Below are 22076 nucleotides of genomic sequence, written 5' to 3'. Positions count from 1 at the left end.
GACGCTATTACTCCATAGACTGGCCAGCCCAGCAAGCCCTCATATCCATCCTCAAGTGGTTCAGCACCCAACATGCTCTTGAATACATCAGCCCAGTGGAAGTCTGAAGACATTCCCAAGCTTGGCTCTGCTGTGTCAGAGCGCACACCCCTGCAATCAAGCCAAATCTGCACAGTTTTGTATTTCAATGTGTAAACTCCCCTATCAAAGAGTCATCATGGACCTACTGTGCTTTATAGTGGCTTTCTCAAATACCAGTTATTTCATATGACTTTTAGTGCTCACTGCTATATAAATAGATCAGAGAAAACCTGGCCAATAAGGATATAAATGAAGGTGCTAAGCAGAACATTTCCAACGTATTGTGAACAATACAAAAATATAATAACCCTTCAATGTTATTTCACTGATCTAACAGTTATCCTAATCTAATTTCCCAATCTCTTATTCCTCAAATAAAATGTATACTTACAGAGTGTCTGTTTTCCCCAGAATCTGCAAAATAAAATACAGTTTAAAAATTGAATGGCACATTTCAAAGGGATCAGCTTTACATACAAATAAATGAGAATTCACGGTTAAATTTTCTTGCATTGCACTTGGTAATTTTGCAGTGACATAAACCAGCTAGCAGGGAAGTTAGAAAGTGAAGATCCCCAGTCCAGCAAAGCACCTAAGTATGTGTTTAATTTAAGTACAAGAGAAGTCCCAATGATTTCAAAGACTAACTTCAATAGACCAGTAGCTCCTGTTGAACTGTGCCAACTGTTTGGCTGAGCATCAAGTTGTGACTGGTTTGGTGGAAGTTACTCCCCCACACCTGCTCCATGTGGGGACTCAAAAAGGCAGAAGTCTGTCTGAGTGACAAAACATTCCCTCCTGAGAATACAAGCAGCTGTTGCACATGACAGAAACTTCCTTTTAGAGGCAAGTTGTCATGGGTGATATGCTTTACTTCCTACTCCTAGATGGTTTTTCTGATACAGGCTGGGTGAGGTAATATCTTTTATGGGACCAACTTCTGTTGGTGAGAGAGAGAGAGAGAGAGAGAGAGAGAGAAGCTTTTGAGTTTATACAGAGCTCTTCTTCAGACCTGGGAAACTTACTCAGAGTGTCACAGCTAAATACAAGATGAAACAGATTGTTTAGCATAAGTAGTTAACACATATTTCAAAGGACCATTCAAGATGCAGTGACTCTAGTGCCAGGGAGGGAAGTGGTCAGAGAATCCTGAAAAGGGTACAAATGCCAAAGAAAAAGGAGATCCCCAAAAGGTACCCAAGATTTAATTAATAAAAAGATTATTTAGCCTGGTCCAAAGCCCCCCGAAGGCAACGGGCGACTTTCCACTCAACTTCAGTGGGCTTTGGATCAGGCCCTTTGTGTTTATGTTTAGTGTGGATTTAACGATTGCCCCATCTGAAAAAAAAAAAAACACACAACACTTTTGTGTGGGTAAGGAAATGTTCTAAAAAGTGGGTATGTAGCGAGGTTAGAAGAGTGACTCTGATCTTTCTTTTAGATGGGGTTATCAGACTTGGTTAAAGTACTATGTTTGTGCGATCTACTGATCCTTGTTGCACAGGAGATACACACTAGTGTTCAATTCCAGTGAATGCTTTTTGGCACAATGAGGTTCACTGAGGAATGGCCAGGGCAAGCAAAGTGGACTAGTACAGTACATAGAGCAAGGGATTGGGGTCAGGACTTTGCATTAATCCTGGCTCTGGCGCAAATTTGCTGTGTGAATTTGGATAAGTCACTTAACCTCCCTTTTGCTCAGTTTACCCATTTTTAAAATTGCATATAATAATCTTAACCTACTCCACAGGGTGTGATGCTTAATTAATTCAAGTTCAAAAAGCCCATGGAGGAACTTGAATGAAAGACACTAGGCAAATACAAAAAAATGGTGGCTATGACTAGTGAACAGTTTAGTAGATCTCACTCTGACGATGTTTTCTTTGACATCCAATATAAATTCACCTTTGATCAGTTCATCCTGTTACTCAAAGTTGTATGTTCTTGTACCGTGATAAATAATTCCCCTCACAGCTTCATGGCTATGCCAGTTACATTTTTGTGATCAGTTAAGTCCCTTTTTAGCTAAGTAGATGTACATAAGATTTCTATTTTCAGCATTTTTATTACATTAGAATTATGACGGTCTTATTTAACTGTTCATTAACATTCCAGGAGTTCTGCCTAAAGAAAGTGTTGCTTGGTGTCTTTAATCCTACCAATGGAGCTCAGGAATCTGAGTCTGCACTCAGTCACGTTGTTTTTATGCCAGTGCAACTCCATTGACTTCAGTATAAAATTGGACTTAATAGTCTTATCCCGTCTGAGAGGAGCAAAAGAAAAGCTTTTTGAAAAATATGCAAAAGCTGGATTGCTGGAAGTAGATACAGCTCAAAACAATAATGCCATTTACCCACTGCTAGATCAAAGTCGAACTTGAAGTGGACAAAAACTAATTATATTATTTATGAAACAGCTTATTAAGGAGAATGCATGCAAAGCCTCAGTCACTGTGTATTGTGCGATCACAAAGGAGGAAATTATAAATTTTACATATTTCCCAAACTTCAAATGGACGGATGTTTGCTAATCCAAAGCTACTTTGTCCTATGTGACAACAACAGATCACCCATCACCTTGTAACTGTGTCACCCAAGATCAAAAGGCATGTGGCCAATAACTAATTGGGGTTCTAGGTAAACACCATTGCTGCTGCCAGGGGAATGTCACACACTGCGTTTGTGGTCCGAGGGACACCACTTTAGCTGTTAGAGGTTTAAGTGATTTCTGCAAAGTTGTGAACCAGGTAAACACAAATATTCTGTATTTAAAGTTTAGGGCTGCCTAGGTGGTGCTTTTTGCAGAAGCCATCAGGTCATTAATATTTTACAAAACTTTTTTTCCTTATTGTAAGCTTTAAATACATTTACAGTGATTTTTTTATCTAAACCAAACTGGATTTTATTGTTACGTTGGGAAATACTAGTGTTTTCGAAGGAAACAGAGTTTACTCCTATTAAAGGAGGCAGGAAAAGGTGCAGAGACATTCTGCGTTCTGATCACATATGGGTAGAGTTGCCAGTTTTCTTCCAGAGCAGCGGCAATGGGTTCTGTTATGGGCACCAGGGAATAAATGACCTGAAGTTACAATTCCTGTGACTGAGGAGATATTTGCCAAGTATTAAAGAGGTAGCATATATGTATGAGTTACTGAGGGACTCAAAAGTTCTTGTTTTTTTTCTCAGTAGTGTATTAGGCTCAAATAATACATTTGCATGATGGAAACAAATACTGAATTTGCCACATAGCATGAATGCCAGCCCCGTTAGGCTTTGCCATATGTTTCCAAATATAGCTGCTGGGTATTTGGGAGCATAGAGGCCCATTCACACGTAGAGAGAGATTTGCAAGTCTCATAAATATATACCAACCAGTCAGAGGCTCTGTTTAAACTCAGTCATGTGTCCGTAATGGATTGATTGAGAGTGTAGAAAAGAGGGGAGCTAAAGAGCGATCTCAGCTAAAGCAAGAGAAGCCTGCAGTAGCTCCATAGCATAGATTGCATAGCCCCAAGGATGCCATTACACCTGGGTACACGCATATTTTGCCTTAAATTTGGGGTTCAGCTGAACCCAGAAACTCTATGCATACGCAGATGGGTCTGAAACCACTAAGCTTTGCCTGCTTAAATATATGAAGATATACCTATCTCATAGAACTGGAAGGGACCGCAAAAGGTCATCGAGTCCAGCCACCTGCCTTCACTAGCAAGACCAAGTACTGATTTTTGCCCCAGATCCCTAAGTGGCCCCCTCAAGGATTGAACTCACTTCGGCTGAAAACTAGAAGTATGCCCACACTACAAAATTTGGGTCCAGCTTTGAACTTTGCATGCCCCACAATTGAGAACTGTTCAGATCCAGGTTTCCGTTCGCACATTACTGGGGAAGAGAGGCTAGACAGAAGATTTTGACCCAAAGCTGGATCTTGAATACCCCAGATTAGGTAAAAGCTGTTGGCTCTGGGGGGTATTGTTGTGAGCTCAGATTTAGTTTAAAAAAAAAATGTCACCACAGGGCTGATGGTTTCCACCTCTTCCAGGTTGGCTGAAAATTTGGCTAACGGGACCGAGCTTTGCAATTTGCAATGAAGCCCCCAACCAGGTGAGTTTCCTTTGGTGTCTTGTTTTGCTGATAAAGATTTTTCACCACTCCAGTGAATATTTTCCCAGCTGAATACAGAGGTATGACATCTGGGGCCTGACAGCACAAAAACGGTAGAGCAGATTTCCTGATTACCGGGGCCAATTTCTAATAGCTTGTTTCAAACCGCTCAATGCAGTAGGGATTTCTCATGCCTCTTTCCGCTGGGGAATATTTGTTTTTCCACAGTGTATTGTTGGTTGCAATAGGATTCTTAAAACTTCCTGTCTCGCCGCTGCAACTGCCTCTCAGTTACTGATTCGTTTTTCCAGTATAAGCAGACCTGGGTTTAGCTATGTATTTTGTTTGCTAGATTTCCCTTTTCCCAAAGAGGGATTAAAAATAGAGAGCAGTCCAGGAACCACACAGTAATGAATCACAATCAGCTCTGTGATGCCACAGAGGATGGATGGATGGGTGGGTCCATCCAATGCCCAACCAAAGTCATTGAAAACCTTCCCATAGACATAAATGGATGTTGGACCAGATCCTTAGAGCAAATACACTGAACAAGCAGGAATTCACTAATACACTTTGTGGGAAATAGTGTGTCCTTAAAAGCTTAGGAAGGTCTCTGAACACTGGGTGGTTGCTGTGGGACTGAGATAGATACAAAACTCCACCCCCCAAAAAAAATCCCTTTCCAAAGTGCATTTGGAGCAAGGAGTATTTTGACGACCTTCATCAAGAGCTGTCCTGACAGAGGCTCCTTGTCAGAGTGACGTTGCAGTATCAGAAGCACTAATACAGGTGGCATCCTGAGAGGTCATTCTCAGAAAAGCAATTGATTTAGGGTTTGGTTGTTTGAGACTTAAAGCTTCCATGTTTTCCATAAAGCTTTAAAGTAGACACCTATGTGCTTGAGAAAAAAAATGTGATGCATAAAAAAAATAAAAGTTTTAAACTAAGCTCTGATGCCATCTTGCCATATCTTTACAGGCATGTGGCTTGGAATCAGATGGACCTTTTGCTGGGCAGAGCAGCTTCCATTCATTGTTTCAGGGCTTGACATCGATGTGATAATGCAGAGTCCTCAGTAAAGAAATCCATGTACTGAAATTGCTCCCGGACTATACAGGTGATTGTATCCGGAGTGCAGCTGAGTAGACTGAGGTCTCCTGCTATTTGATTTTAAACCAAGATAGGCCTAAACAGATTTGAATTTCACACTCTGCCTCTTTCCTCTACAAAACCCCAGATGTGAACCAGAAAAAACGTTTGGGGGTTTGAAATGCAGAACAGGCCCATCTCTACATCCAACCCTCTAGGTAGCCATTGACATTGCATATTGGTGTGAACTAGGAGAGCAGCACAGTAACAAGGCTAGGGCCCAGAAACTGGAGGAGGTGAAGTCAGGGCCTCATAATGGTGTTTACAAGAGGGAATGGGGTAAGAGCAGGCAATACAAGACTAGAACCCTGACAACCAAGGAGGAAAGAAGGAGGCTCAGATCCTCAGAGGACTGATTGGCACTGAGAAAAAGAGCCAGTGACGTTCAGAAGTAGGGTTGCCAATTTTGGTTGGATGTATTCATCACATGACAATCTTTAATTCCTGGAGACTCCAAGACAATCCTGGAGGGTGGGCAACCCTATTCAGAACCCCAGCCACTTTACGACTCAGGACAGGCAGGATCTCTGGTTCCCTGTGTTCACTGAGCTGGAAGGTCAAGATGTGCTAGTCACCGGCAGGGCCTTGCAGTGCACACTAGTGCCAGCACAGTCAGAAGTGAAACCCATACAGACTCTGGCTCAGTTATCACATCAAATTTTATCATCAAAGCAACAGTTAGTGACCTCTGACACCCTATGCAACTTCTTCCTCCACATTCACACTATAAAATTTTTATTGGTCATTCTCTGGAAAGGCAAAAATTATACATGAAGCCCTGTAACAGCCGCTGTCTCTGATTAAAAACACTGAAGTGGCCTTGAATCGCGTAATAATATATATTTAGCACCCAGATCACTAGGGCTCCACCAAGCTCGTGGCTATGAAAAATGTAACCTGGACCGTGAAATCTGGTTTCCCCCCCGAAACCTGATCTTTTGTGTGCTTTCACCCTACACTATACAGAGTTCACGGGAGAGACCAGCGTTTCTCAAACTGGGGGGCCTGACCCAAAAGGGAGCTGTGTGGAGGTTGCAAGGTTATTGTAGGGGGTTTGTGATATTGCCACCCTTACTTGTGCGTTGGTGCCTTCAGAGCTGGGTGGCCAGAGAACAGCAGCTGTTGACCAGGCACCTAGCACTGAAGGCGGTGCCTGCCAGCAGCACCACAGAAGTAAGGGTGGCAGCACCATACCATGCCATCCTTACTTCTGCATGCTGCTGGGCTCCTGGAAATAGGGAGACCAGATGTCCCGATTTTATAGGGACAGTCCCGATTTTTGGGTCTTTTTCTTATATAGGCTCCTATTATCCCCACCCCCTGTCCTGGTTTTTCATACTTGCTGTCTGGTCACCCCACCCGGCAACAGCGCAGAAGTTAAGGGTAGGAGTACTGTAACCCTGCTACAATAACCTTGTAATCCCCCCACAACTCCTTTTTGGGCCAGGACCCCTACAATTACAACACTGACATTTCAGATTTAAATATCTGAAATCATGCAATTTACAATTTTTAAAACCCTATGACCATGAAATAGAGCAAAATGGACTGTGAGTTTAGTAGGGCCCTACCTATAACACTTAACATCTTCAAAGCAATGTGACCAGTATCAGCTCATTAATCCACATGATGCCCCAAAGCAATTAGGCAGGCGAGTGTTATCCCCAATTTATGAATGAGGAAAGAGTCCAACAGCCACGAGATCCACAGTTAGGCCTGGTCTACACTTAAAAATTAGATCAACCTAGCTGTGTCACACCATGACCGCTGTAGTTAGGTTGACTTAACCCTCTGTGTAGACACAGCTAGGTCGATGGAAGAATGCTTTTGACCACCTAACTACTGCTTCTCCGAGAGATGGATTAACAACATTAACCGAAAAACCCCATCAACGGGTGTCGACGTAGGAAGCGTCTACACTACACTGCTGTAACGGCGGAGCTCGTCCACCCAACATCCTCTGTAAAATGGAGAGAATACCAATTAAGCCAAGTATTCATAGCCCGTATCAATGAATGTATCCTCCCAACACTCTGTAATGCAGGGAAATAGCAGACAGGTCCAGTGACTTGCCCAAGGTCACACATGGGTCAATGGGAGGGACAGGACTATAACTCAGATGTCCTGACTCCTAGTCCCTCACTCTAACCCCAAGACAACCCTGATTCCTGCAGAAGAGGACCCAATATAAGCTCTCATTGGAAACATTCCAGCTGCTTTCCCCGCCCCCACCCCTTTTTTTTTTAAGTAGAGGATTTTAGTTGGGGGTGGAGGTAGGGGAATAGGGGTAATTTATTTTGAGAACTTGATCATGAATTTGAGATGGGCTCCAAGGTTCTGAGTCTAATTAAGTTTCTAGGTCCTTTTCACCCTAATTCTGTTTTACGTGGTCATAGAGGACGGGTTAGCCTATTTGATTCTGGACACCACAGCTGGTTCACCCACATACCAGACATCACTGGCTCATCCTCTAAAAGCAGCTTCCCTGAGCTCATCTATTCTTGCCAGTCAAGGGTCTGATCCTGCAGAATGCTGGGCAGCTCCTGTAAGGTATTAGACTGAAGACCCATCCCTCACTGGCATCAAACCGATTGATGTGAATGGAAGTTGGGGGTCCCCAGCACCTCATAGAGGGCACCCAGCATCTTGCAAGATTGGGCTCTAAAACATTCATCAGTTTGAATGGCTGAAGATGCCTCTGCTATACAGGGACTCTGAACCCTGCCACATCTGTGTGTAGCTTTGCTACAGTGATATCATGCGGCCTAGCCATAAACAAAGTAAATATTATGTTTAAATATGTAATGTAGCCATCCAAAACTACTGCACGCCTGTGTGATGTCCCGCTTATCTATTTGAAACACTTTTCCTGTGTGTCAGTCAGGAAAAACAAATGGGATTAGAACAATACGCTGTTATTAAGTTTCCAAAAATAACTGAAACTGTAGAATGTTATATATTAGAGAGCAGGTGGATTGTAAGATTAAGGGGGTGCTTGCGTATCATCTGTCCAATTCAGCCCAGACTTTCAATCGAATCTTATTTTGCTGGACTTCCTGCCTTATAAAACTGTATTTGTTGTAAGTGCCTTGAATAATAATCCTCTCAAACACACTTGATCTGACGAATTAGGTCTTGCAAAAGGTCTCTGCAGTACAGTATATACGGCTCTCTCCACTCTGGGAAAAAGGGATGGTATCATGAAAGGCATAATACTTCTGGCTTCACCATCCTGGCACAAAGACGAAGTACACAATCTGTTTCTGAATTCCATTAAGGGCCTGATCCAAAGCCTACGCTTCAGTGGGAATCTTTTCACTGACTTCAGTGGGCTTTGGGTCAGACTCCTGAAACCCGCTGTCTTACAAAGCTACAAGGGCTGCTCTCTGCCAAGTAACTGACCTCTTCTTTAGTATAAAGGCTATTTTGCTTTTTGGTAAAAGAAAGACTGCAAAGAGGGAGTGTGGGCTAGTGGTTATAGCAATGAACTGGGAATCAGAACTCCTAGGCTCTATTCCCAGCTTTGCCATTGTCCATCTTTGAGACCTTACGCAAATTACTCAATCTCTCTGTTTACTCAGCTGAAAAATGGAGATAAAACTGACCTACTGTGCCTCACATGATAGAATTAAGTAAGATTTGTGAAGTACTTTGAAATTCTCAGAGGGGAGGTTCTATAGAAATGCAAACCGTGTATGCGGGAAGGACAATCCCAGATGAAAGCTGAAAAATAGAAAAACAAACGTGACATGCACCACAAAAGCCACATGGAGAGAAAAAAGGAGAAACTGGCCAGACTACAGCCTGACATTTACAAATAGATATTTCCTAATACAAAGGAGATGGAAGGAAATCCTCTCTGATAGGGTGTTTGACAAGCTAGCAGGAAGCACCCTTAACCTAGGTGTCTCTGGAATTTCAGTGCCGCCAGAGCAACTGTCGATAGTCACCAGCAGTAAGATACCTGCTGGGATCCAGGTACAGAGATGGATCTTTGCTGACCTCAGAATCTGTGAGGAGGAAGTGGATAGTGTCCACAATTTGGAGGGAATCTGATTATATTAAAAAAGAAATTAAGTGTGATAATATTGCTTCAACGCTGTTAGGTTTAGGGGCAGGATAGAGTGGAGGCTGCAATACAGATGTGTGGGAGTTACGTATATTTTTTAAATAATTATTATGAAGACAGGAAAACAGAAGAAATACCCCAAAGTACATAATATTCTACAGTATGGGAAATAGTGAGCCACTACAAGTATATTCCAGCCTGGGAGGACAGATTTGGGCTTGTGCTAGCCTCTAAAATGATACAGCACTTTGAAGCTGCACATTGGGCTGGGCTTGGGCTCTGAAGCCTACAGAAAGGAGTGGGCTTCAAAAAAAACCAACTCCCCTCCAAAAAAAACCAAGGTCAATCTTAGCAATTGGAATCGAGCTAGATTCAGAACACAAACCCCAAACCCACACAAATTTGGGGCAAGTTCAAATCCAGATTCAGATCTGAAGCAGCCCTTTTTGGCAGATAGACCATGAATGGATTAATGGAGCAGACGTTCCAGTTGTTAATCTCACCACACTGAAGATCATTACTTTGGGGGAAATCACGAAGATGCTATGAAATGTATCAACACTTAAATTTCCTTAGCTGCTATGTGGGATTTGTCCATAGGACCTCAATGTCTCTTTTCTATACCCTTTACCTTCTAACCTATCTAGATACAAATGCTTCCAAACCTCCTTCATGTGTTTAATTTTTCACTAGCTTACTTACCATTATTAGCTTTTCTGATTTCACTATATACTGTATCTGTCCCCTTCTTTACAGGAGCTGGAAAATGTATTGGCACAGAATCAATTTATTTCCTTTTTTTGTTTGCTTTATGTTAAGCTCCTTACACAAACAGAACACGCTGTTTTACTTTTAGAGGAAACCATTATATAAACAGCAACGCGCCATTCCATGTCTGGATGAAAAACCAGCTGTGCCCCCTATCCTCTCCGTGTCTATGTGATAGAGAGATGGACCCTCTCTAGTTAATGTTGAAATTAGCTTCCCATTATAAATTTGATTCACACACACACACACAAGTTTCCCCAGCATTAAACTGATCCTCAGATTTTACAAGGAATATCTTACCCTAGGGTAAAGCTTTTCCCTCACTAGTTTCCCTCAAACTGGACAAGCTGCTTTAAGTGATGTAAGGGCTCACAAAACGAGGTCTGCATTCTGAAAACTGCTCACACACTCTGTGCTCCTCCTAGTTAAATCTTCCTTTCATGGAGCTGCTTTAATTTTGTGGGAAGGCTCAAGGGAACTTTCTCACACTCAGCATTAGAGTGTTCAGGATCAATGAGATTTTTACAAGAGGGAGATCTCCCCGTTCATGGTGGTGGAGTGGGAATATGCAAGACAGTTCCAAATTTACCATGGGAGTGTGCTACATGAGCTGAAGACAGAATGGAAGGGAAGGCTGAGAGGGTACGGATAGGCAGGAGAGATTGAGGGAAGAACAGACAGAGATTGACGCCTCAAAAGGCTAATGTTACTGGGTTTCCTCCTCCAAAATGCTATCGCTGGCCTTACCCACACAAGCTCCATACAGCTGAGGCGGCAGAAGAATCCTCAGTAAAGTTTTCCTCCGGGCTCTGAGGTTCCCGTTTTTATCTGCTATGGTAAATCCTGCAAAGAGCTTTTATTCTGAGAGGGACCGTCCAAAAATACCAAATGAAAAGAAAGACTTTTCCTGTCTGATGCTTGTTTGAGATCCTTTTTACGGAGCACTGTAATAAACACAGGTGCTCCTCCTGGCAGAGGTGAGGCAGGGCTGAGCCAGCTGCCAGCACAACTCAGGTTCCCAACATCTTCATTAGCTACTGCGGCAACACAGCTGTGGCTACCATGTGACTAACATGGTTCTCAAGAAAAAAATCCCTGGGGTCACACAGCAGCCAGGGGAACCACGCTAGAACCCTGCTAGCAACAACTCTATTTTAAATACTTCCTAGCATGGTTCTGGTCCTTGAATGGACAAAGGCTTTTAGCATGACGAGGGCTTCTTGAAGGGCCTCACCATGCGACTTTCATGTGCACAGGTAGATTTTTCTGAAGTCAATGGGAGTTTTGACTGCACAAGGATGGCAGGGTTGCACCTAAGGTCTTTCTTACCTTCTGCTCCCCGGAGTTCTCTTACTCTTCCCCATCTGAAGGATGTCTACATTACAGCGGCACAGCAGGTGCGCTGTGGTAGTGTAGGTGCTTTCTACATCGACTGAAAGGGTTTCCCCGTTGTTGAGTTAATCCATCTCTCTGAGAGGCAGTAGCTAGGTTGCTGGAAGAATTTTTCCATTGGAACTACCTGTCACTGCAGTGGGGGTTTGGTCAACCTAACTATGTTGCACAGGGCATGAAATTTTTCCACAGCCCTGTGCGATGTAGCTAGGTTCACCTAAGTTTTAGGTATAGACCAGATCTGAGTTATTTTATTAAAAAACAGGTTTATAAGGCCTGGCTTATATCAAGTCAAATTGCAGTATGCTGATAATCCAAGCTTTCAACAAGGGATGGGTTTAAAAAAAGTGGCATTTGGATCCAGAACTGGATTAGGTTTACTTTGGGATACAGGGCTTGGGTGAGAGGCAGTGGACTGGACTAGAACTCAGGAGACCTAGTTCTAATCCCAGTTCTGCCACTGGTCTGCTGGGGATGACTCTGGGCTAGTCATGTCACAAGTCTGTGCCTCAGTTACCCCCTCTGTAAAATGTGGATAAATCACAGTGACCTACTTTGTAAAGTACTTTGAGATCTACTGCTGCAAAGCACCACATAAGAGCTAGATATCATTATTAAAGGCTCTCTCAGAGCTGGGTCTAGGCGTGATAACACTCTGGTCTTGTGAGATGTTAGCTCAAAATGGTAAAAGTCTCATAAGATTGTTCCTTCCTCTTTGACACCAAACAGACCCAAAGATAAGCAATTCTTTACCTTTCAATATTAAGCAAAAAGTTATGGCAGAGCCCCTTGGTAATGTCCCTATCAACTCTGGGTCACAAACTAGCTAAACAATGTTTAAAACGGTTCAGGGTCAACTAACATTAATCATAGTTTGGCCAATTCCTGTGCCCGGGACAAAAGAACCTAGAAATAGGTTTGTAAACATGGGTTGGCTGTGTCCGCACTCACCAGCCAAATTGTAGTGGAAGCAATTTAGATGAACTATGTCTCAAGTGAATTTCAACAGATCCTAATTCTGCCTAAAGGCCAATGGAAGCTGGGCTGTTAAGGATCAACACATTTTAGAAACATCAGTTACGGGACTCAACACTTCTGAGGTCGGTTATCTTCAATTTTCCTTAGGTGAAACAGTTAAGTGAGAGGTTAAGTGACTTCCCAAAGATCATGCAGGAAGTTTGTTGCAGAGCTGGAAAAAGAACTCAGGTTTCTGGACTCAGTCCTGTACTTTAGCCACAAGACCATTAAAACCTATAGAGCGGGAGACTCCTATATTTATTCTGCAGTCAAACTGAGAATCAGGAGAGTGAATTGTTAAATAGCTCAGTGTTTCATGTACCCTGGGAACACATTCTGCAATCCCAAAAAGTTTTCTTTTGAATTAATTTTAAATAATTCTGCTAAACACACTTTAGACACTGGGGGCTAAGTGCTATTGAAGTCAATTCCAAAACTCCCACTGATTTCAATAGCAGCAGGACCCGAATTCCAGCAAGCACTTAATCACAACAATGCTGATTTGTCATGAACTTTCATGCTATAACAATCTCTGGATTTCACATGTTTTTGTTCTATTGTTTAAGTCGCCAGGGAAGTCAAAACGAGTCTTCCCATAATTCTAACCAGAGATGGCTCAGATCCCGAATTAACACATTTATTTAGTATTTTACAAGCCTGGGTCAACTTCCATGGGACTCAATGAAATGATTACCACTGAGAGCTGGATCAGGCCCTTAGATGGTTTTGATTATTTTAATTCTGTCCAATTTATTTTGATTTTATGCGTGTGTGTGTGTGTGTGTGTGTGTGTGTATGTGTAACACCTTTCATAAGTTGTTCTTTTCCTAGCCCTGAGTAAATGTGCTAGCATAAAGGACCTAAAAATAATGACATTTTGTTCCAAATGACTTTATAATGCTGCACCCTGCAATTGACTAATCAGCTGTAGAAGTAAAAGGAGGGGCATGTTCTTACTGAGCCACAGTTAGTAGTTTCTCCCTTCCCCTTTTAGGGATATTTCCTGACAATATTTTAGCTTTGGTCTTTGTTTTCCTTGTGTTAACAATAAAGGGTCTGACTCATTGCACAAGTATTGTGTCACAACAACAATTAACTTAGAAAAGATATGCAATATGTTTTGTTAAGCATAGTCTCTCCTTAAAGATTTATTACACCAGTCCCCATCACCAGCACCTCTTTAAATATCAAATCAGCAAACAACTCTAACCTCCCAAAAATAATGCTATACCCAACACTTAGCTAACCACTTTCATTAGAGGATCCCATCGCTGCTCACAAAGCGGGGTATCAAATAATCCCAAATTTACAGATGGAGAAAAATGAGGCACTGAAGCCTTGTCTACATTAGCTTTCCTTCTGGCAGATTTACCACCCTTAACAATGCTGGTGCAACTTTCGTTTGAGCGATGATGAAAGGGAGATCTAGTGCAGAAATGATTCCCACAGCCACTGCATATTTACCACCATAAGGTGGTCAAGAATATTCAGCAATCCTAGAAAAGTGATCAGTCGGGAGAGATTTGGTTTGAGGGAAAAGGGCAAAATGCTAATAGCTCTTTAGTGCTGACACACATCATTCTATAATTGGATTTTGGGGGGGCAGAGGGGGATGTTTAATTAATCCTTATCCTCAAAACTGCCCCGAAGGTTACTATTATGCATTAATTATTGATCTGCTCCCCTTGAGGTCGATGGGAGTTTTGATGCTGACTCCAGTGGCAGCAGGAAGAGACCTTTGTATAATTAGATATAGTAATTTAGAGCCTGATCCTGAGTGATTGAAGAATACCTGAGCTCCCATTGAAGGCAATGGGAATTGAACATATTCACCATCTTGCAGGGTCGGGTCCTTCATTTTTTTTTTTTTTTTAACGTAATCTGCTGTTGATAAAATTGAAAGTAACATGTAATCTCCTGGGTGAAGAGGCTGCCCGCTGCAAACACTCTTAGCTCTGAATGCTGCCTTCTGGATGAGGAGTGCATCCACCCGGAGTAGAATGTAAACCTAGCTTTGTTGTTGTGTACTTTGCCTTTGTTCAGAAAATAGATAGAGCCAGAGGGGATTTAATTGCTTAATATTGAAGGCCTTAAGCTAAGTATGAGGATCATGAAGTGTTCACTCAGACCAGAGGCACTGGTCATTGTCATGGTAACAGAGACCTGAAAGAACACCGTGTCTTGAAGCAGAATATGAGCAAGGTCAACATGATTAAAGCATTGATGGGAATCCAGGAGCCAAAGTCCTTTATATGGGTGAGAGTAGTTACTGAAAAAGTATTAAAAACAAACCAACAAACCCTGGCCTTACTCCTCTCTCTCCCTGAGACTAAGGCAATGTTTATACTTCCAAGTTTACAGCAACATAGCTATGCCTCTACAGATGTGCCACTGTAAGAGCACTTGTGTAGCCGCGTTATGCCTACGGGAGAGCATCTTCTGCCAGCATAGCGCTGTGCACATGAGCGCTAACTTGAAACAGTATCACGTAGTTAAAACATGGTCCAATCCCATTTAAAACAGGATCTTTAAAAATGTCAATGCACTACTGTAATTTAACTAGATGGAGTTAATATGGCACTTTGTGTTGTATAGACTGGACCTTACACTCAGCCTAGGATGTTAGAAAAATATTATTGAGAGAGGGAGTATGCTGGCTGGGATGCAAAGGTTATCCCTTACTCTTTTAGGTGTTCATTAACTTGCCCCTAACAAAGATCTAAGTTAAAATTTCATCTGTTAGAAAGTACCTCTTACAACATTCTACGCCCTTGTACTGCACTGGGCATGACTGGAGGTGTGTGAAACATTTGTAACTCTAGACATAATTACTAGTAATCCCCTAAAATACAATACAGTTGCTCTAATATCTAAGTGCACCACTTAACAATGGTAAATAGGTTACCAGCTTCGAATGCAGTCACAGAACCCCAAGGTGAGAACGACAATCAGAGCCCTGAGAAGCCAGCTGTCTTTTGCTGCCAAGCTCAGAGGCAGTACATTTGTACAAACAACCATTTGTACTGCTAACGAAACAAGAATGTCTGCAGCACCGAAATAAACAGGAATCCTTTCCTAGCTGGAAAGGGCAAGTTTGTGAATTTCTTCCTTTGACTATTCAGTTTCTCAAGCTAAAGCTGAGAGCTGGGACATGGCGTAACATCCCAAATGGATTTCATTTATTCTTAACTGCTTGGGCTTTTATGTGTGTTTCGAACAATTTGCCCACTTTCTGCACAAGGAGACTGAGGATACCATGACGCTTTGGGTGAGGCGAAAAGACGGAGTTGTACGTGCCATCATTGGGAACAGGATCCAGCAAGACGATTACCTCAAAGACTGTGAGGAGATGCACTGTAACGCCACGCTAAGAGTTCTGGCGACCACCATCATTATTATTTGTATTACCAGAGTGCATGGGCGGCCTAGTTATGGAGCAGCTCTGCTGTGCTACATGCTGTACCATGGAACTATTAAGACATGCGACAATGGGGCCTACCCATTTACCCAACTTGTGAGCTCAACTGTAAGAAAGTTGTAAAAGTTCATAAGATGTTACAATAACCTATAACAACAAATGTTTATGGGAAAAGGTCCAAAAGGGAGACAGATGAATTGAGTTAATCTAAATTAAAAAGGCCTACTGATATCATTCATGGACCACATGAATTTATGCTGGTTAAAAACAGGAGATGAGGAGCCGGAAGTTAATGAGCCAAAATTAGTATATTGGATATGAAACCTAATTAATGGACAAAGTGAGGGGATGGGATATTCCATCTTCAACTCCCTTTCTGGGGTCCTTAAAAGAAAGATTTGGAGGGGAAGAATGAAAGAACAAAGGAAGAACAGATGAAGTACAGACAGAGGCTATTGGAGCAAGCTTCACCATCATGACTGCCAACCCCACCATTTTCTGGGATCCCAGGCCTTCATCGTCCTGATCCTGAGAGGTGTCCTGACCAGAACAGTAGCCCTGTCTAGCCAAAGATCTTATGTGGAAGGGTAGGGCATGTGCACAAGAGAATCATGGAGGAAAGGGAAAGCACTGGTTGACTCTGGTAGCAGCAGTCCTGCTGTTGTTACAGTAGTCCTTGCATCACTGAGAGCTATTACCAGGGAACTACCATGCATACACAATATGACCTACTCCTGCTCCAAGTGAAATCAATGGCAGAAACAGCAGGTCCATAATTACTCCCAATACATAACTGGATAGGTCAGCCAGCTAGTTACCTTTGTAAGGATCAGGCGTTGACACTTCAACTTCAGTATATTCCACCTCAGCACTCTCATGGTCAGGTCCTGCCCCAAAATAGCAAGAAGATGTTTCTTTGTAGCACTCCCTATGCCATACTTGCTGTGAGCCTGATCCTGACATAAGTGAAGTCAATGGTCAAGCTCACAGGGATTTTAATGGGCACATGGTTGGGCCCTGTTCATGGCAAATGGGGGTTCAGCCCAGCCTGCTGAAGCAGAACTCCTTTCTAAAACCTTCGTGTCTGGGTGGTGTCTGGGTGAGGCCTGACACTCTTGTCTTTTATTTTCAATCTTGAAAAATAGCAAAATGCAAATTTAGGAAATCCCCTGCCCCAGAATCCCCTATGTGCCTGTCCAGCTCCAACTACTCTGTCTCTCCCACTTTCTCCGCCCTTCCTGTCCCCATTATTTTTTCCTCCTTTTCCCCTGTCACTGACAAAGGAGCATCTCCTCTGTGCTTCTTTAACCCCTGTTTACCTCAATGTCCCCCTCCCATCTTCTTATCTCTTGCCCCCACTTCTGATCCCCTCTCATCAGTCTCCTTCCCCTCACAGTACAAGCGTGTTTTAGTCACTAGTATCTTCAAATAACCCACTGTTTACCCTACTGGTATCTCCAGCTGTCGCCCCATCTCCCCTCTATTTAAGTTAATTAAAGGTGCCAACAACTGCTGTCTAGAGCTCTTCTCCCCTAGTTCCAGACTAGACCCTTTCCAGTCACCCCTTGCCCTCCACTAAAACAGCTCTCAAAGTCTTCAATGGCCTTCTCCTAGCCGAAGTTCAGAACCAATACTCCCTGCTCATCCTCAGCCTGCATTCAACACCTTCAATCATGCTTCTCTTCTTGAAATCCTGCCCTCTGCTTTCATGAACTTGTTCACTCCTGACTCTTCTCCTTCCTCCTCAGTCACTCCATCAGCATTTCACTCCGAGGATCCTCATCACGCCCTCCCTGCAACTTTCTTTTAGGGCTCCGCTGGCCTTCATCCTCGGTCCCCTTCTGTAACTTTTCTCTGGGGAAGTCTCGTTTGCAAACATGAATTCAACTATCATCTCTACATTGATGACACTCAGAGCTACCTTTCCACTCCACACCTATTTCCTTCTGTCCAAGATAATCTCAGTCTTTCTGACATCTCCTTAGGGATGTCAATTTATAAGCATAAGGTCAACATGGCTAAAAAAAAACCCAGCAATCTTTCCCCACAAGCCTTCCCACATTCCTCTTTTCTCAATCACCATGGACACCACCACCCTCCCGCCTGTCACCCAGGCCTGTAATCTTTACCTTCAACTCGGCCCCCTCTTTAGATCCTCATATCCAGGCTTCGTCTACATCTGGATGCTTCTTCCTGCACAAGATCTAAGTCCTAGCCTTTCCTCTCCATTTGTGCTGCTAGAACTCTCATCTAGACCCTCTCTAGTCTTGACAATGGCAACCTCCTCTTCGCCAGCCTTTATTAATCCCACTTTGCCCCACTTGTATCCATTCAAAATGCCACTACAATAATTTTCCTGGTTCGTCAACTCAACCTTTGTGCTCTCCATTGGCTCCTCCTTCTCCACTGTACTACTTGTCTTCACTTTTAAGACCTTTCTGGGCTATCCCAGCCTTACCTATTATCTCATACACTGCTGGGACAGTGACTCTCACCTCCGTTCTGCCAATGATACCAACTTTCAATGCCCCTTTGTTACATTTTCAACTATATCCCTTTGCGCTTTCTCCCACGCTGTATGGGTGGAGCTCCTGATAGAACATCGGCAAACCCACCCAGTTATCCTCCTCCAAATCCCTTTTTACGACTCCCCTTTTCCACAATGCCTATGAAAAGCTTGACAGCAGCTAGCCAGCTGGTGTGCTGAGATTGCTGCTTTTCATGCTAACCAGTAACGTCTGATCGTTGTAGCCATCTGATGTCTCTTGCCTCATATTTAGGCTATCAGCTCTTTGGAGCAAGGAACGGTCTTTTCATAGGATTCATAGACTTTAAGGCCAGAAGGGACCACCGTGATCATCTAATCTAACCTCCTGAATAACGCAGGCCATAAGACATTTTTGTTGTGGGCTTGTCCAGCCAAACCATGTTATACATCAGGTTAGCAGGAATCACATTCTGAACACTCACATGCCTACGTGGCAAGCACAGACGGGAGCAAGAGGAGAGGGTGGACATGGTAGTATCTGTCTATGAGTTTTCAGCCATAATATCACCAGAATATTTACATTTAAGCACTGCTTTTTAATTAGTTCTTTTAAACACTCAGTCCTGAAAAATACTTTGTATCTGTATACAACTATGCCTCTAGATGATGCAATACCGGATACTTCCTTTTTAAAGTAATAATTGTATTTTTTTTTAAACTTATTTGGTGTCTCAGTTAGCTGGAAGATCATTTTCTTCATATTTGACACCAGTTTTTTACTGCTTAAAATGTCAAGATCTGGAAAAATGATGAAAGCAAAGATAAATAGAAGGTAAAGGAAGCCTGTGAAAGATTCTCTGTAAAGGATTCAAAAATAATATTGGTGGTTTGAAATATAGTTGTAATAATATAGTATATTATAATAATAATTTGTAATAATAGTTTTCTTTTTCTATGCCACCAATCAACAGAAGCAACTCATTAGGCTCAGAACACGCCTGGGACATGGACATTGTTGCTCTCTTTTTGCAAGTGGGAAATACAAAAAACCTAGACACAGAGAGGATAAGTGACTTCCCCCAGCATCACTGACGACAAGGTGGGAGAAAACAAATGAACCTAGATGGCCTACTTGCCAGTCCCCTGCTCTCACAATCAGACATGTCCCCACCACTTTTAATTCCAACATGATAAAAAAAAATTATGATTAAAAAAAGAGTGTTGAAATTACCTTTATTTTCATCTGTTGGTTTTACAGGATTTTCATCTTCAATGTAACCTGATCCTAAAATTAAATACACAAGCAGAAAGTGAGCCAACAAGCAGCTTAGGATAGGTGTAATTCATTCATTTATCTTTCTCATTAAAATACAACAGAAACCTCCTACTGTCACAATATGTAATAATTTAATTATTTAGGGGAAATTCTGCCCTTGGGTACATGTCCAAGCCTCTCACATAATATAGGAGAGCAGAATTTGGCCCTATAAGAGGATCAGTTTAACGCAAAAGGAAATCAAGGAATAACTTTGTTCACATTGAGAGATCTTTCCACAAGGTGACAGTTTGCCCACATTGGATCACTGACACCAGTGGAGTTCGGACTCAGATTGAGGGCAATAAATAGCCTGCAGAGATCAAAAAACATATTGGACATAGTGGGTTTTTTTTTTGTTTTTGTTTTTTTGGGGGGAAGGGGAAAGGAGGGGATGGACTAGTGAAACTTATCTTGAAGACTGATGTCTTCCAGAGTTTGGAAAAGATGAACAAGAGAGGGGTGTTTTCTAGTGGAGAGGCAGGATTATTTAGTAGCTAAAAAGCAGGGACTGTAAGTGAGCAGTCATGTGTTCTTCTGCCCCTTGGGCAGGTCACCTGATCTCTGCTTTGTTTTTTCCTTCTACAGAAAGAGGCTAAGCTGCTTATTCACCTTTATGAAGTGTTTTGAGATCCTGGGATGAAAGATACTATGTAAATACAAAATTATTATTATTTAGTGGTCTGAGCACAGAGTTGGGAGCCATAAACTCCTAAATCTCTGCTCTGTTATCTCTTTCTGTGGCCTTGGTTGTGCTGTTGAACACTTAATCTGCCTTTACCTCGGTTTCCCCCCATCTGTAAAATGGGGATACTGCCTATCTTGCATAGAAGACCATGAAGATTAATAATCTGATGTTTGGTATGAAGGTGCTTACAAGGATATCTAGGGAAAGAATGGCTTATGAGAATCCTGTATATATTCATAGTGTCTGGATGGTCATCTTGGAAGCTCTGAGTCTGGGGGTCATCCAGTCAGGGATCAGAAAAAAATAGATGAATCTTAAGTCACATTGTTTCACAGAACTAACTAAAGTTACGTATAGCAAATAGTAAGTCTATTACTGTAGTGAGTAGTTTATAAGCAGATCATAAACTGAAATGTGTTTATATAAACTATTCTCCAATAATTTGAAAGAAGTTAAAATTCATAAGACTCCAAGACTATTCACATAATTGGCCAAAGAGTTACTAGATTAAATGGTTCACAATAGTTTACCCAGCTCTAGTCACATTCAAGATAAGAAAGAGCCTAAAGTTCCAGTTCACCAGTAGCCAAAAAATCTCACAATAATAGTCAGCCCAACATGGCAGAAGAGCTTATAAAAATCTCATCTCATGAGAACATCTTACAAGATGACAGTTCTAACCAACACAAACACAACACTACATCTGATTGGGCCTCAAAAATCAACACGAGCCTAAACCTGATCTGGTCCCTATCCTAAGCCATGTCTCATCTCAACCCCTAGTATTACTAAGGCTCGTTCCATTAAGCCATTTCTAACCACTATACCCACCTCATTTTCAGACCAGGTTTCACTGTGTATAGCGTCCCCGCCCCAAAAAACAAACAAAAAAAACCCTTACATTTGTACATGCAGACTGGATATCCTCATTCTCATATCTACAAGTACAAATGCTGTTTTTTGTGGGTGCATCTATTATTCCATTAATTAAAAATTGGGCCCCAGTACATATCATGACCATGCGAAGCCAAACTTTTAAACAAACATTTGTTCATTAAAGCAATATGCTACCAGAGAGTATAAAAAAATACTCTACCAGGATAGAATTCTGTATAATGGTTCGGTCCAGATGGCAGTTTCTCACTAGTCGAATTAGTGGCTGCTGTGGATCTAAAAAGGAAACGTACAAAAATAGACATGACTAAGGAACCATCCTTGAAAGTAAAAAAAAATAAAATAAAGTCTTTATTGTTTAAATTGGCACCACTCCTTTATAATCTTTTTAAATTAATGGAAGTTTTGCTGTTGACCTCAATAGGAGCATAAGCAAACCCCAAAGTGAAATGTTATCTCCTTTTTCTTATACCATATGTCTATTTGATTTTAATCCTACATTTGAAGGCATTGAAATCTAGGCCTGTCATTCTCCATTTTTAGTAATTAGCCCATTTCCTTTTTGGATTATTTCCTCATCCTGTTGTTTCTGAGTAGGTGGTTTGCAGCAAGTAGCCACAACCGCCTATTGTCTCCAGCTGTGAGACCTAATAAGATTCACCATATATGTGTAACATAAGTCTCCAGCATTTCA

The 22076-nt window shown here is 42.1% G+C and overlaps 1 protein-coding gene across 12 annotated transcripts in view; it reads right to left on the bottom strand.

Annotated features, from left to right (window-relative positions):
• Positions 1-22076, bottom strand: part of PECAM1 (platelet and endothelial cell adhesion molecule 1) — a 51485-nt gene that overhangs the window by 6910 nt on the left and 22499 nt on the right. For 4 of the 12 annotated variants that reach the window (XM_054046834.1, XM_054046833.1, XM_054046829.1 and 1 more), the window contains exons 11-14: positions 21585-21658; positions 19717-19770; positions 16816-16884; positions 473-495 (exon numbers count right to left, since the gene is read on the bottom strand). In XM_054046834.1, the coding sequence (XP_053902809.1) occupies positions 473-495; positions 16816-16884; positions 19717-19770; positions 21585-21658 (220 nt within the window). Of the gene's footprint in view, positions 1-472; positions 496-10104; positions 10162-16815; positions 16885-19716; positions 19771-21584; positions 21659-22076 lie in introns of all 12 variants that reach the window. The other 8 variants (XM_054046838.1, XM_054046835.1, XM_054046837.1 and 5 more) reach the window with 3 other exon arrangements.

This window comes from Malaclemys terrapin, chromosome 13, assembly GCF_027887155.1.
Source record: "Malaclemys terrapin pileata isolate rMalTer1 chromosome 13, rMalTer1.hap1, whole genome shotgun sequence".
Lineage (NCBI taxonomy): Eukaryota > Metazoa > Chordata > Testudines > Emydidae > Malaclemys > Malaclemys terrapin.
Note: the sequence above shows the minus strand (reverse complement) of the source record. Positions and strands in the feature narration are given on the sequence as shown.